We start from the raw sequence: 15,165 nt of genomic DNA, 5'->3' as shown, positions 1-15,165 counted from the left end.
TATGTTGTTTCGCATTAGAAATTGAATTTTGTTTATGAACAAAATACTTTCTATAAAATGAATCAACAAAATAAAAAGCATCTTTCAATCAGCTGCTGCATAGTATCGGAGAATTTGATAGTGTCAGGGTCATGAAGAAGGGCTTTGCATTTTGTGGAACTGCTGGAGACCTCAACTGTAGAGTCATATGAGTGAACATTCAACTGGAGAGTGATACACAGGGAGTTTTGGATTGTACGCATTCACAGGGTAGAAAGGGGCCAAGTCTGGAATGTCAGAGTAATAGAGTCAGAGCTCTGATTATCATTAGGTTTTGACAATGTGACATTTAATTTTCTTAGAATCATAGAATATGGAAAAAGGCCATACAGCCCATCAAGTCTGCACTGGCCCTTAGAAGAACAGCCCATCTGACCCAGCTCCACTCCGCTATCCCCACAACCCTGCATCTTTGGCTGACTATGGGATAACTTAGCAAGCCAATCCATCTTGCGCATCTTTGAAGTATGGAAGGAAACTGGAGCATGCAGACAAGAGGAGAATGTACAAACTCCACACAGACAGTCACCCAACATTGGAATTGAAGCTGGGGCCCTGGCAGTGTAAGACTGCAGTGATAACTACTGCTAAACCAGTGATATGTTTTAATTTTGGAAATGCACCTTTTCTCTTTCCTGTCCACTGCACTATCAGTTACTACTTCATTACTCATTACTAGTCAAAGGCAGCACATTTGCTGTGAACGTGCTGTTGAGTCTGTGGCCAAGGTGAAAACCACACTGCTGCAGAATTTATTTGCAAATTATGGGGAGTGTTTTGCAGTCTCTGTACGATGCCTTCAATTTTTTATCTTCTTGTCAGGTAAATGTATCCCTGTGGTTCCTCATTCAAGTAAAACCTGAATTTCCTGATACTACTGTAGTTAGGTTTGCATAATAACTTGAATTAAAAGTAGAAGGAATTAGAACTTAGGACAGAGCAATTGACAGAAACAGAGAAAATGGCCAGCATAGCCACAGTAACAAAAGTATGAGAGAAATTGAGGAAAAATCATAATGACCAAGGAAACAGTAAGTGAGCGAAATATGAAACCAGCAAGTGAGAACTATACATTAAATGTAAAAGTCATGGGGAAAATTGACGTACAGAGAGATCTAAATGTTCAGGTCCATTGTTCCCTGAAGGTGGCAACGCAGGTCAGTAGAGTGGTCAAGAAGGCATACGGCATGCTTTCCTTCATCGGATGTGATATTAAGTAGAAGAGTTGTCAGGTTGTGTTACAGTTGTATAGGACTTTAGATCGGACACATTTGGAATACTGTGTACAGTTTTGGTCGCCACATTACGAAAAGGATATGGATGCTTTGGACAAAGTGCACAGGAGGTTCACTCAGATGTTGCCTGGTATGGAGGATGCTTGCTATAAAAAGAAGTTGAGTAGATTAGGATTACTTTCATTGGAAAGAAGGAGGTTGAGGTGTAGTCAGGGTGGATAGCAAGGAACTTTTTCCCAGAGTGGAGGACTCAATTACTAGGGGTCATGAGTTCAAAGTGAGAGGGGAAAAGTTTAGGGGTGATATGCATCCGTCACGCAGAGGGTGGTGGGTGCCTGGAATGTGTTGCCAGCGGAGGTGGTAGTGACAGAAACAATAGCGTCATTTAAGATGTATCGAGACAGAGGGCAAGGAGCAGAGCGATACAGATCCTTAGAAAATAGGCAGCAGGTTTAGGTGGAGGATCTGGATGGGCACAAGCCTGAAGGGCCAAAGGGCCTATTCCTGTGCTGTAATGTTCTTTGTTCTTTGAGAATCAATTTTTCAATGTATCATTTTAATGTATTATTCCAAGTGGAAACCCATGGAATCAGATAACAGATTGGTTTTGCACTCTGTTCAGTACTACCATGAATGGACTTTAACAAACTACAGAACTGCACTCAATTTAGTTAATTTCCATATAGATGGGGCCACAGTTTTAGAGGGACACAAAAGGATATTTTTATTTGCCTCAGTGGCCTAAAATTAAAGAATTGCGATAGTAACACTTTCGTTCACAATTGGATAGTGAATGGCTATGGGGATCTTATCTGAAATCTTACACCCTTGAACAATCGGTTAAAAGAATAGGTAAATACAAGACCTACAACATTGTAGTTGTGATCTTTTTATGAGCACCAAAACAATATCCAAGTTGAAGGTGGAAATAGTCTTGAAAGGATAAGTGGCCCACTCCTATTCTTGAATAATACAATGTGAGTACGTGGGCCAACCAACCAGATCTTGAAAACAATAATTAAATTTCTTGAATAAATCAAATACTGGAAACCTGAAACAAAAATTGAACTTGCTGGAGGAACCCAGCAAGTCTAGCAGCATCTTTGGAGAGATGTTGATATTTTGATTTAACTCAAAACATTGACACTGTTTTCTTTTCACAGATGCTGCCAGACCTGCCAAGTCCCTCCAGCAATTTCTTTTTATGTACTAAATCTCTTGAGCTGGCTGTGGTCAAAGGCAAACCTTCATCAGGGAGTACTGTCAAAATGTTGATGCAACATTAAGATATTGTCTGGAGAGAGACAAAGAAAAAAGCTGGTAGAATCAGAGCTTGACAAATAAATGTGCATAAGTAAGGCATTAATTGTTTATTAAGTACTAATACAACGGAGTCTGATTCGAAGACAGTAGAGCAATGGAAGATGTCAACGAATCACTTTTGACGCAATGACAGCCTCATGAACAGCAGTAATAATACATTAAAGGAACACAATTTGGTCAGGACATATGAACAAACATTAGGATACAAGGGCAAGGAGATTATATTGTGTTAGCACACAGAAACAGCAGCAATGCAATATTAATAAATTGATGAGAGTAATAATAGAGGATAGTGATAACACAAACAAACATATTAATAGAATATCCCATATAGATCGAAAATAGCAATAATACAATCCTACTGTAGAAGTAGTTAGATCGAGGCACAATAAATAAAGTTAGTGGTATGCTGGGTAGCATGTTAAATATAGTTCTCAGCATTTTTCAGATTAAGTGTAAGATTCTTCCCCAAAGCTTTTGGGTTCATTCTGTCCAGATTCAATGAATAGCTTACAGTCTCATGTTTCAATGGACAATGCCACCTGCAGGCCCATTCATTTGAGACAGACATTAGTGTTAAGTCCCCCACTTCTTTAGAAGATGAAATGGGGTTACAATTCTTCCTGAGTTCACAATATATACTCTTTGTTCAGGCACCAAAAACAAAAATTGCAGTGCTGTGATATGATGTCATTGTTAGATCAGTAATAAAATGTAAATTTGGTATGGACCACGAGATGAATCTTCACTTCCAACTCAGACATGTCCTGATCAGATGGACAGAGCAGGGACAAGTAGAATTCAACCCAGAGAGGTGTAAGGTAATGTTGTGGAATAACTAACAAGTCAAGGAATTACACTATAAACTGAAGCAGTTTAGTGTATGTCTGCAGATCTCTGAATGCAGCAGGACATATAGACAAAGTAGCTAAGAGGAATGAAAGATTTGCCTTGAGTTGCCAGGGTACAGAATGCAAGGGCAAGGAGGTTATACAGGAACTGTGTGAAGTTGCTGGTTTGGTCACACCTGGAGTACTGCATGCATCCCTGATTTTTACATTACAATAAAGCTATGGTTGCAATAGAGAGGGTGCAGAGGAGATTTACTAGGATGATGCCTGGAATGGAGAGTCTGGGCCATGAGGACAGATTCAATAGACTGGGGTTGTTTTCCTTGGAGCAGAGAGTTTGAAAGGAAATCTCATAGATGAGTGTAAATTATGAGAAGCAGGAGTATGTTGCATAGGAAAGCAGTTTTCTTTCCACTGATAGAGGCGTCAGTAACCAGAGACATCGATTTATGCCAAAAGGTAGAAGGCTAGGAGAGGAGTTTAGGATAAATCTTTTTACTCAAAGGGTGTTGGGAGTCTCGAACTCACTGCCTGAAAGAGTAGTTGAGTCAGAAACTCTTGTAATGTTTATGCAGTGAACTCTCTTGTGTTAGCTTTGAGGACAAAGGGCTGGAACATGCGATTAATGTCAGGTATTTGTTGACCAGCATGGATAAAGTGGGACAAATAGCCATTGTTGCATCATAAACGCCTGTGAATCTTGTGAGATATTTGTTCATGTCAGCTTTGCCCTTGAAAGTGAACTAAGATGCTTTGTCAGCATTGTCACCCTGCTGGTTCTGTTGTGTGTAAAACAAGCTTGTTTTGTGTTGTCAATTATTCTCAAGTATTATATTACGAGTTATGCACTTCTGCTTTTTCAGAAGGGAGGGGAAATAATTTGTAATTTATTCAGCAGCTCCAGGTACACATCCGAATTTGACTAAGAACACTGTTCTGCATATGAGTTTTGTACAATGAGCTATCAAAATCCAATGTGGGGTAATGCAAAGCAAAGGTAACGGCCAAAGAATAATTCTCAATCGATTACTTATGGAGAGGACAGCTCATTTTAACAGCAAGATTACCATATGTAGACAGTTCTTCAATTGTCTTGTGCTAGACCCACAGTCATTCTTCTTGAATGTTACAGCTGAGATCTACTGTCAAAGTTTGCATTATGTGTCAGGTGAAGAGCCCAGTATCGCTCTCTCTGGGCGAAGAACCCCAGACTCAAGGCCTACCTATCCCAAAGTTATATTAGTGTCTGAGCAGTTTGATTAAAACAAACACCCAAAGGCATGGGACTCTTGTGGTGCAGTGGTCGGAAGCCCCTACCTCTGAGCCAGGAGGCGTGGGTTCAATTCCTACTTTCTCCAGAGCTGTGCCACAGTAAATCTGCACAGGTTGTAGGCCATGAAGGCTCTTGTGGCATAGTGGTAGTGCCCCTACTTCTTAACCAGGAGGCCTGGGTTCAAGTCCTATCTGATCTAGGGGTGCAAGACCTGATTTCAGGTCCCAGATGTGTGTTGCAACACCCTTTGACAACATTGTTTTGGAAAATACCTGCTGTAGAATGGTATTCAGATCTCTAACCATTAATCTGTTTTGTTTTTTTAATTACAGATCTTCTATGAGGGACACAGTGAAAACATTCCTCAGAGCACAAGAGCAGAATATCGATCCCAATTAGCTCTCTGCTGTGATGTGGACACCACAGAGACTTTGAGAGAAACTGGGTGAAGCTTATCCATCTGTGCTTGTACCTGGGTTGCTGAATTCCTTAGTGGAGAAACTGGCTGAAAATGAAATAAGAGTTTGAAAAGGAAAAAGACAGGTGATATGGGCTAGTTAGATACTTGTACTAACTTGTACAGCCAACAAGAAACTCAGGTTAAGGATGGAAACCAGTAGTGACTGAAAGGAGCAGACATATCATCAGGAGACAATTAATAATGTCAAACTTGGGTTTTTATTCTTATGAAGGTGTTCGGAGAAATGAAAACTGAGGGAAGAAAGCAACGTAGTTTTCAGGCTCTGCAAAAGGATCAGCAAGAAAGAAAAGGGCTAGATTTTCTGACAGTCTGTCACCCCTTATTTCTGACAGGAGAGCACATTTCTGATGAGAGAATTCAATCTGGGCTCCTTCAGAAGAGCACATCCATCCTTCCATTCTGACAGTTCTCTTATAGTGCAGCACTGCTGGAAGAGAGCAAACCACTTCCCCTTTTCACAGAAGTCTGTGGGTCAGGAGCAGGATATGGGTGGGGAGGGATGTGGAGGCAGAGCAGGGGAAGTTGGACTGAGCAGAAGAAGGGGCTAATGTGGACCTTGTCCAAAGTAGGGGAAGAAGGGAATGTGTCCAAAGTAAGGATGGGCTGTGTCTGGTCTGGAGTGGGTGGAGAAGGTAACACAAGTCCCATGGGGCGGAGACAAATCAGCTCTGAACAAGGGAAAGGTGGTAGCAAATCTGAGAATGGGGTGTTTCAGGTCTTGGACAGAGAGAGAGGAATGTAGTCAGGTTAGGGTCTGGAAAATTGTAAATAGTCTGGGAAACGGTGCAGTTGAGAGCCAAACATGGTGTTAGTATTTAATTGTCTAACTTTTCTTGAGTAACTATTTATTTGGCTTCAGCAAACCCTCCGAGTTTTCCAGTTTAAATTGATGCTGTCAGAGGGCTCCAAGTGTAGAGGAATTACTCAGCGGAATCTTCAATTTCCTTGAGAGTTTGCTATAATGGGAATCCCACAGGGTTCCCATGTACATCTCCTTTGTGTGATGTAGTAACAACTTTTGACACAACAGTAAATCCAGGCCAGAGTGACACTAAAGAGTCCAGTTCTTTGCAGTTTACAAGGATCAACAGATTAAAGTCTGGAATGCAACTCATAGCATCAATAAAATAAAGAGAGAATGGAAAAGTTGGAAGTTACACATTGGCGATCAAATACATGTTGGTATGAGCATGTGAGAACTCCTGGCCTACACCCAGGTCATGCGATAACCGAGTACAACAGGACTCAACATCTGGGGTTCCGGGGGTCGTTGTTCTCAAGTCAGGAGCAGGTCTGCTGTGCTCAGAAATGGGACCGGGAACTCAGGCCCAGAGAAGTACCTGTGCCTGTGATTTCTATTGCTGCCCTTGCCTACACTCCCATCACCCTTCAAGATGGGAGGAAGAGAATTAAAAAAGAAAATAAATTTAAAAAGCAATGTGTTACTATTAGAAGCAACAGCCCCCACTCCCTCGCCCAGCCTGAGGGGCTTTGGAGTAGTTGTACGATGCACTGTAACTAATGTGGAACATCCATAACTAAGTGTTTCTATGACTGTATTTGAAATTAATAAGTTACCTGCAGTTTTAAGTAATGTTGCTTCTCCCCATTAAAACAGCCAGAGAAAGCTGTAGAGAATGAGAGCAATAAGCCCAACACAGCTTTGCTGCTTATACTAACCTGGCCCCTGGCATTGCTCGATCTCCTGATTTCAGCATACAGTGCTGGTTCACTTGCCGCCTCATTGTTACGAGCTTTAAATAAAAATAATTGCTGTTGGAATTATGTTTGGCATGTCTATTTGTAAAATAAAAAGAAATTTCCTCAAATTTTGTACTTTGCTTTTTTTCCTTTGCTAAATTCAGCCTTTGTTCAGAAGTTCAGCAAGTGAGTCTTTATTGAGTAAAAGGTATGGCAGGAGTATTTTTTTTAGCAACAAAACCAATGTATAATCTTAGCCTAATGTGCTTGTGTTGTCAGTGAAAATACAATGCAAATGTTGATATGCCACCTCAAGATCCCAAGTAATACTAGCATGTAGACCCACTTATTCGCTGTCGTCAGGTGAATAGTGTCCAGTTATATTTGTTTAGTGAAATGCATCTGTATGTTTGGCTGTTGTTAAAAAGAGGGTCCAAAGTTGCCTCATGTAAACAAAAAACTTTTTTGAGAAATTTTAAAGTCTTCCATTAATTAAAATAAAGTAACACTTGGACAGAATGAATAGATTTTTGAAATGATAGTTCTAGCGAAAGGCAAACATTTCCATAATCCCAAAGGGCCATAGTCTGAACTCTAATTACAAAGAGAAGACTGGTAGTGAATTTAAATTGAGGGTCATCATTGCCTCAGATGAGGCTTGAAAATGTAGGGCTTTCAGGGTGACCTCAGCTTCGTATGACATCAGTCTACATTAGAGGTCAACCAGTCAGCTAGCCAGCTGAGCTAACTAGTCCCCTAATAGCTCAAATAATGATACTTCGCTGCCCCAGATTGGGAGGAAGAGCATGCTGAAGTCATTGATTTTCTGGGAGGAATATTGATTGGCCTCTTCACACATTGCATCTCCGTTAGTTCCAAAGAAGACACAAACACAGAGCTAGAGTTTTCTATGATTGGCAGTTAATACAAACAAGTTTCACAAACACAGTGGTATGCAACATTAGCGAAAAAGAGTTAATAGAGTATTTTGAAGACAAACTTAGACAAAGCATCAGAATTGCAGGCCAGCACCAAATGAATAGGAGAGAAGCTGCAATATATTGGAAAACAATTTTTTTCTTGTCTCAATGTTGGCATTGTAGCGGGAGAAATCTGAAGGAGTTATTCAAGTCCTAGAAAAGAATGAGTTCAGATTTGGTGACAATGTGCTTAGTTTTCAGTTAGTAAAATTTCATGCTAATTACAGTAGTGAAATAGAACATATCTGTCAAACCATTTGTATCAGTGTTCATCCTCTAGTGGAAGGTAATTCTTTCTTTTCTGAGGGTTATTGATAAGTAGAATTTGTCAGCCCAGAAAGCAGGACAGTCCATGTCATTGAGTTAATTTAAGACTGAGTTAGACAGATTGTTGACTGACAAGAAAGTCAAAGATTATAGGAACAAGCAGGAATGTAAAGCTGAGGCCACAATCAAACCAACCATGACCTTACCAAATGCTGGACAGGCTTGATGGACTGAATAGCCTACTGAAGTTTCAAACTTCTGTGTTTGATCTATTGCTATATCTCTTTGCTCTTATGTTTTTTTCCAAATTTAATCATCTTTCTACCCAATTCTTAAAGCTGACATGAGTGTTCAGTTTCTGTGCTGTCAATGAATCAACAGTGTTCTACCGTTACATGCAGTCAACATGGAGTTAGGTGCTTACCCTGATGTCATTCACCTCCATGGTCTTTGCTTCATTCACTTAATCATTTCAAATGTTGCAATAGCAGAGATTATACTAAATGACTCCTGCAGGATGAGCCAGCAGATGTGGCAAACAAGTAGCAGTTGGAATTTAATAGATAATTATAAAAGGTAATGCATTTTGGCAGAAGAGATAGGGAGAGTTAAATTGATGGTCATTTGCTTTAATATTATGTCACACTATCAAAGAAAGGATGAACTGCTACATGTGTCAGACTTTGACATTTCCCTGAAACTGAAGCCAGAGATCCAATTTTGAAGGAATATAATGATCCAGTGTGATAAAATTCTTTGCTTCAGTTTGCAATCATTAATCTTTGGAATTAAACTGTGACCTAAGAAGATGAACAATCAAGAGTACCTGCCTTCACTGAGTTTGAAATGTTTCTTCTTCTTCCGCACACAGAACATTATAAGCAGGCCACAGGTGAATATGGTAATGGCAGCAATGATTAGGCCAGTGTGGAGTTGTTTTTTGTTTTCTTCTTGCTTCTTGCCTGAAAAGATGATAATATTTTCACTATGACACTATATTTATGAAAACTCACAATGATGTTCAATAAATATACTTTCAACAATAAAATATGAAGAATTTAGAGAAAGGGAAAGTTTTTGAAGAGACTGAAAATCTGTGAATATTACACCTCAAAGGAATTCTAACCTACGAATTTGAAAATCCAGAATTATTAAAGCAAGGTGAAAATTTTTAAGTTATTGGAAATTTGAAACAGAACATAATGGAAATACTAAACAGTTCAGGCAGGATCCTTAGTGAATGAAGACTGGATTTTAGAAGAGTGGGAGAATATACTGCTTTCTTGCCTTCCACACCAGCTAAAATGTTGGCTAAGAATTGACCAAAGGGAAAAAGTAATGCACTGCAGTGATAACATGCTGTGGAATGGCACCAACGAGGTTGAGTCTGAATTCAGTGGCTCAAAAGGAGGAATCAGGTTCTGGAGAGCTGTTGGCCAGTCCAATTGTTTGGAACCTTTGACAGACCTAGCAGTGCCAGAACTGAGTAGTGACCGTTAGACAAAGGAGCAGAAGGAGGCCATTCAGCCCATCGAGGTTGCTCCACTATTCAAATAAGATCAGGGCTGATGCACTATGATTCTCACTCAACAAAACACTAACTTAAAATGGGAAATTCTATCTATAATTTTTTTTCTTTTCACAGAATCCCTACAGTGTAAAAGCAGACTATTGGACCCATTAAGTACACACCGTCTTTCCAAAGAGCTTCCTACCCAAACCCACACCTCTTCCTCTGCATTTCCCATGGTTAACCCACCTAATCTGCAAATTCCTGAACACTATGTGCAATTTAGCATTGCTAATCCACCCATCCTGCACATGTTTGGTTGTGGGAGGAAATAGGAGCATCCGGAGGAAACCCACACAGACAGTCGACCGAGGATGGAATCAGTGCTTCCTTCAGTGCATTGTGGAGGCTGTAGATCAGTGTTGAGCTGTAGCAAAACCTTTAAGGTTAACACAATCTGAACATGTGCATGAGAGGTGTCAAATACATCATGCTGGTGAATGACCGCTGTTTGGCAGCAGTCACAATTGTTCCATTTTGTGTCAGTCCACTGTTCCAGGGATCTCAACTAAACTGTTCCAAGAATCTCTCAACCACCACTTTGCAGGTAAAAAGCTTATTCAGCAACAAGGATTAAACCTCAATGACTCACATCCTCAACCTTACCACTTGTGGCCAACACTCTCATAATGAGAACTTTGTGTTGAGACAGCAGGTCACTGGAAGTGCTCAAGTAACTATTCTGCTGTCTGGATCACTCTGGTGAAATGACAGAATGCTGACATCACTGAAAGTAACCATTTTGCTTACTGAAGCAAAGACATCAAGACATGGACAAGATCCAAATTCGGGCTGAAATATGATGAGTAACATTCATGCCACACAGGGTTGGAGGATTTGAGCTATAGTGAGAGATTGAATAGGCTAGGGCTGGTTTCACTGGAGCATCGGAGGCTGAGGGGTGACCTTATAGAGGTTTATAAAATCATGATGGGCACGGATAGGATATGTAGACAATATCTCTTCGCTGAGGTGGGGGAAGTCCAGAACTAGAGGGCATAGTTTTAGGCTGAGAGGGGAAAGATATAAAAGGGACCTAAGGGACAACTTTTTCATGCAGAGGATGGTACATGTGTGGAATGAGCTGCTTGAGGAAGTGGTGGAGGCTAGTGTCATTGCAACATTTAAGAGGCATCTGGATGGGTATATGATTAGGAGGGGTTTGGAAGGTGCTGGCTGGTGGGACTGGATTGGGTTGGGATATCTGGTTGGCATGGACGAGTTGGACCGAAGGATCTGTTTCCATGCTGTACATCTCTCTGACTCTATGTGCTTAGCAACAACAATTTCCAACAAGAAAGAATCTAACAGTCAATGTAATTGCAATTGCTGAATCCTATACAATTCACATTCTAGGGGTTACCATTGAGCAGAAACTGAACTGGACCTGTCAAAGAAGTACTGTGGCTACAAGAGCAGATGAGAGACTAGGAATCAGGCAGCAAGTGACTCCAGATCTGCAACAATATGTAATAATGTTTCCTGGTTGTACACAGCCTTGTGACATCCAGAGTTCAGCAATGATTTGCAAATTGTGAGATGTTAGTGATGCTGGTTTCACCACCCTGGAAGACTGTGTCACCAAAAATATTCCGGGCTTCATCTACCTTGACAGGCACTGACATCCTCACTGTAGGTATTGTCAAAGGAAGTGGAAGTGGTGCAATGTTGTGGTCACCTATTTGGAATGTGCTACTGCCTAACACACTGCAGTGGCAGTTCAGTGAGGAGGAATATTTCCCAAAGATCCCGAGTGGATCAAGCCTTCTACTATGAGTCTTTATAATCAAATAGCTTCAATTCCTGGGTTGAAAATGTGTTGCTGGAAAAGCGCAGCAGGTCAGGCAGCATCCAAGGAACAGGAGATTCGACGTTTCGGGCATAAGCCCTTCTTCAGGAAGGGCTTATGCCCGAAACGTCGAATCTCCTGCTCCTTAGATGCTGCCTGACCTGCTGCGCTTTTCCAGTAACACATTTTCAGCTCTGATCTCCAGCATCTGCAGACCTCACTTTCTCCTAGCTTCAATTCCTTGCTCCTTAGCTCTATCTCTGATTTTAATCGCCCTTTGGGTAAAGTAGAGATGCACAATAAATACAGGCCTGCCCAGTGACAGCCACATCTCATGAGTAAACCGGGGAAAAAAAAATCTACAGAATGCACTGCAGAAATTCACTGAGGCCATTCAGACAGCACTTTTCACACCCACGGATACTACCAACAAGAAAGACAATGGTAGCAGATATATGGAAACACCACATATGAAATAACTCCACAAGGGCCAGTATCCCATCACCATGTGACCTTTATATATAGAGAACTCTTGCCTCTAGTACAGGCTCATTCAGAGTCAGCTTTCAAAGTGCCAGAACCTCTGATGCTCTTGTGTATATCTGTCTGTCAGGGCTTCCAGATTGGGGCTGTTAACCTGGTCCAATCAGGAAACTTGTGTTGGCTGACCTCATTACAATCAGTATAACCAACTCCTGCAACTTTCCCTCCATGTCGCACATCATCCTGACTTGGAAAAATAATAGTTCCTAAATAGCCACTGGATGAAAATCCTGGAACTCCCTATCTAGCAGCACATTGGATATACCTACACCACACAGACTGCAAGGAAGCAGCGTACCAGTACCTTCTCAAAGGAAACCAGAGATGAGAGTAACTGCTGCCCAAATCAGCCAAGCCCACATCCCCCAAATGTCCTTTTTGTCTTTCTGAAATAAAGAGCCTGTGCCAGTTATCTGCAACAGCAACCGAGCAGGGAAACAGATTGTGAGGAATAAAAAGTCTCAAATCAGAGCAGGACTTAAACACTTAATGGTAAGGTTCTGGGAGTATTGCTGAACAAAGAGACCTTAAAATGCAGGTTCACAGTTCCTTAAAAGTAGAGTCGCAGGTAGATTGGATAGTGAAGAAGGCATTTGTTATGCTTTCCTTTATTGGTTAGAGCATTGAGTATAGGAGTTGGGAGGCCATGTTGGCAGGTCAGGATATTGGTAGGCCACTTTTGGAATAATACAAGCAATTCTGGTCTCCTTCCTATCAGAAGGATGTTATGAAACTTGAAAGGGTTCATGAAAGATTTACAAGGATGTTGCCAGGGTTGGAGGTTTTGAGTTATAGGGAGAGACTGAATAGGCTGTGGTTGTTTTCCCTGGAGCATCAGAGGCTGGGGGTGACTTTACAGAGGTTTATAAAATCATGAGGGGCATGGACGATAAAGGTCTTTTCCCTGGGATGAGGAGCCCAGAACTAGAGGGCATAGGTTTCGAATGAAAGAGGAAAAATATAAAAGGGACCTCAGGGGCAACTCTTTTGCACAGAAGGTGGTACGTGCATGGACTGGCCTGCCAGAGGAAGTGGTGGAGGCTGATAGAATTATAGCGTTTAAAAGGCATCTGGATGGGGACATGAATAAGAAGGTTCAGAGGGATATGGGCCAAGTGCTGGCAAATGGGACGAGATTAAGTTAGAATATCTGGTCAGTATGGATGAGTTGAACCGAAGGGTCTGTTTCCATGTTGTACATCTCTATGATTCTATAACTCTAATGTATCTGGAAGTCCTGCCTCTGTTTCAGGCATCAATCACTATCAACAATACAGTAATGAACTTGTGCGTCCTTCTGAAGGGTCTGTTTCCATGCTGTACATCTCTATGACCCTATGACTCTAATGAAGTCTTTTAACAAGTCTACAGTTTACCAGTTTAGAGCATTCAGAACGTTTTGGCTATGTCTTGATCTGGGTGCCTGTAGCCTGCAGCATTGATGGATGTATCATGTATTGGAGACTCATAAGTAATTGTTCATACGTTTTGCATTCGTTTGACATTTATCCCATGCAATTCAGCTGGGTTGAATTGCTCAGAGCAATTTACAGGCTTCCATTGGAGGTTAATGCTTTTCTAAGTTTCTGTTCAAGGGAAATTTACTTGGAAACATTTTAGAGTTTTTTTTTAATAACTTTAGCATTGGGTATTTAACTTTAGTTCTTTGAGTGGAAACTGGTTATGTGGGTAAGGGGGATAGGAGCTTTACACTGACCTATCTTTCTGCGAGTAAGCTGCTGATACCATTGAAGAACGTGGTTAGTGTTTCTGAGAAGAGGAGGCAGATCTTTTAACCTGACTACGATCACATCAGCCCACCTCCACCTCTGATTCCCATCTCTAGGTGCATGAACATCCTACCTGATGATACACACAAAGTAGAGTTAGAATTGCAGTGTTGAAAGTAATTTTTTGAAGTTCATTTGTTGGATGTAGGCAATGCCAGCATTTCTAACCCATCCCAAGATATCCTTGAGAAGATGGTGGTGAGCTATCTTCGTGAACAGCTACAGTCCACCTGCTGTGGGTCGACCCACAATGGCATTAGGGAGGGCATTCCAGGATTTTGACCCAGTGACAGTGAAGGAATGGTGATATATTTCCAAGTCAGAATGGTGAGTGTCTTGGATGGGAACTTGCGGGTGGTGGTGTTCCCACATATTTGCTATTCTTGTCCTTCTAGGTGGAAGTAGTTGTGGGATTGGAAGATAATGTCCAAGGATGGTGAGTTTCTGCCATGCATCTTGTGGATGGTGTACATTGTTGCTACTACGGATGGCAGAGGGAGTAGGTGCTTGTGGATGTCGTGCCAATCAGCAGGTTGTTTTATCCTGTATAGTTTCAAGCTTCTTGAGTGTTGTTGGATCTGTACCCATCCAGACAAGTGGGGAATATTTCATCACACTCCTGACTTGTGCCTTGGAGATGGTGGACAGGCTTTGGGGAGTCAGGAGATGATTTACTTGCCACAGTATTCCTAGCCTCTGACTTCCTCTTATAGCCACTGTGTTTATACGGCAAGTCCAGTTGAGTTTCTGGTCAATGGCAATCCCCAGGATGCTGACAGCGGAGGACTCAGTGATTGTAACACCATTGAAGGGAAAAGGGGCAGTGGTTAGATTTTCTCTTACTGGTGATGGTCACAGCCTAGCATTTGTGTGGCCCAAATATTAATTGCCACTTGTCAGCCCCAACCTGGATATTGTCCAGATCTTGTTACATTTGAACGTGCACTGCTTCAGTATCTGCAGAGTTGCAAATGGTACTTAACATTGTACAATCATCACGGAACATTCCCACTTGCGACCTTATGATGAAGGGAAGGTCATTGATGAAGCAGCTGAAGATGGGTAGGCCCAAGACACTACCATGAGGAATTCCTGCAGAGATGTCCTGGAGTGGAGATGACCAGTTTCCAACAACCACAACCACCTTCTTGTGTACCTGATACAACTCCAACTAGCAGAGAATTTGCCCTCTGATACCCATTGATTCCAGTTTTGTTTGGGCTCCTTGATGCCACACTTGGTCAAATGCTGCCTTGATGTTAAGGGCTGTCACTCTCATCTCGCCTCTTTTCTCCGTGTTTGAACCAAGGCCATAATTGGGTC

At 41.5% G+C, this 15,165-nt stretch overlaps 2 protein-coding genes across 7 annotated transcripts in view; one reads left to right on the top strand and one right to left on the bottom strand.

Moving 5' to 3' along the window:
* Positions 1-7,020, top strand: part of LOC132832449 (RNA-binding protein 4B-like) — a 119,874-nt gene extending 112,854 nt beyond the window's left edge. Inside the window, exon 6 of one of the 3 annotated variants that reach the window (XM_060850454.1) lies at positions 5,054-7,020. In XM_060850454.1, the coding sequence (XP_060706437.1) occupies position 5,054 (1 nt within the window). In that variant the 3' untranslated portion in view covers positions 5,055-7,020. Of the gene's footprint in view, positions 1-341; positions 359-5,053 lie in introns of those variants that run through there. The other 2 variants (XM_060850457.1, XM_060850456.1) reach the window with 2 other exon arrangements.
* LOC132832450 (SLAM family member 9-like) overlaps positions 1-15,165 on the bottom strand; it is a 57,881-nt gene that overhangs the window by 547 nt on the left and 42,169 nt on the right. The window contains exons 4-5 of one of the 4 annotated variants that reach the window (XM_060850458.1): positions 8,981-9,112; positions 6,883-6,956 (exon numbers count right to left, since the gene is read on the bottom strand). In XM_060850458.1, the coding sequence (XP_060706441.1) occupies positions 6,883-6,956; positions 8,981-9,112 (206 nt within the window). Of the gene's footprint in view, positions 1-6,882; positions 6,957-7,121; positions 8,037-8,976; positions 9,113-15,165 lie in introns of those variants that run through there. The other 3 variants (XM_060850461.1, XM_060850460.1, XM_060850459.1) reach the window with 3 other exon arrangements.

The sequence above is a fragment of the Hemiscyllium ocellatum genome, chromosome 35 (assembly GCF_020745735.1).
Source record: "Hemiscyllium ocellatum isolate sHemOce1 chromosome 35, sHemOce1.pat.X.cur, whole genome shotgun sequence".
NCBI classification, from domain to species: domain Eukaryota; kingdom Metazoa; phylum Chordata; class Chondrichthyes; order Orectolobiformes; family Hemiscylliidae; genus Hemiscyllium; species Hemiscyllium ocellatum.
Note: the sequence above shows the minus strand (reverse complement) of the source record. Positions and strands in the feature narration are given on the sequence as shown.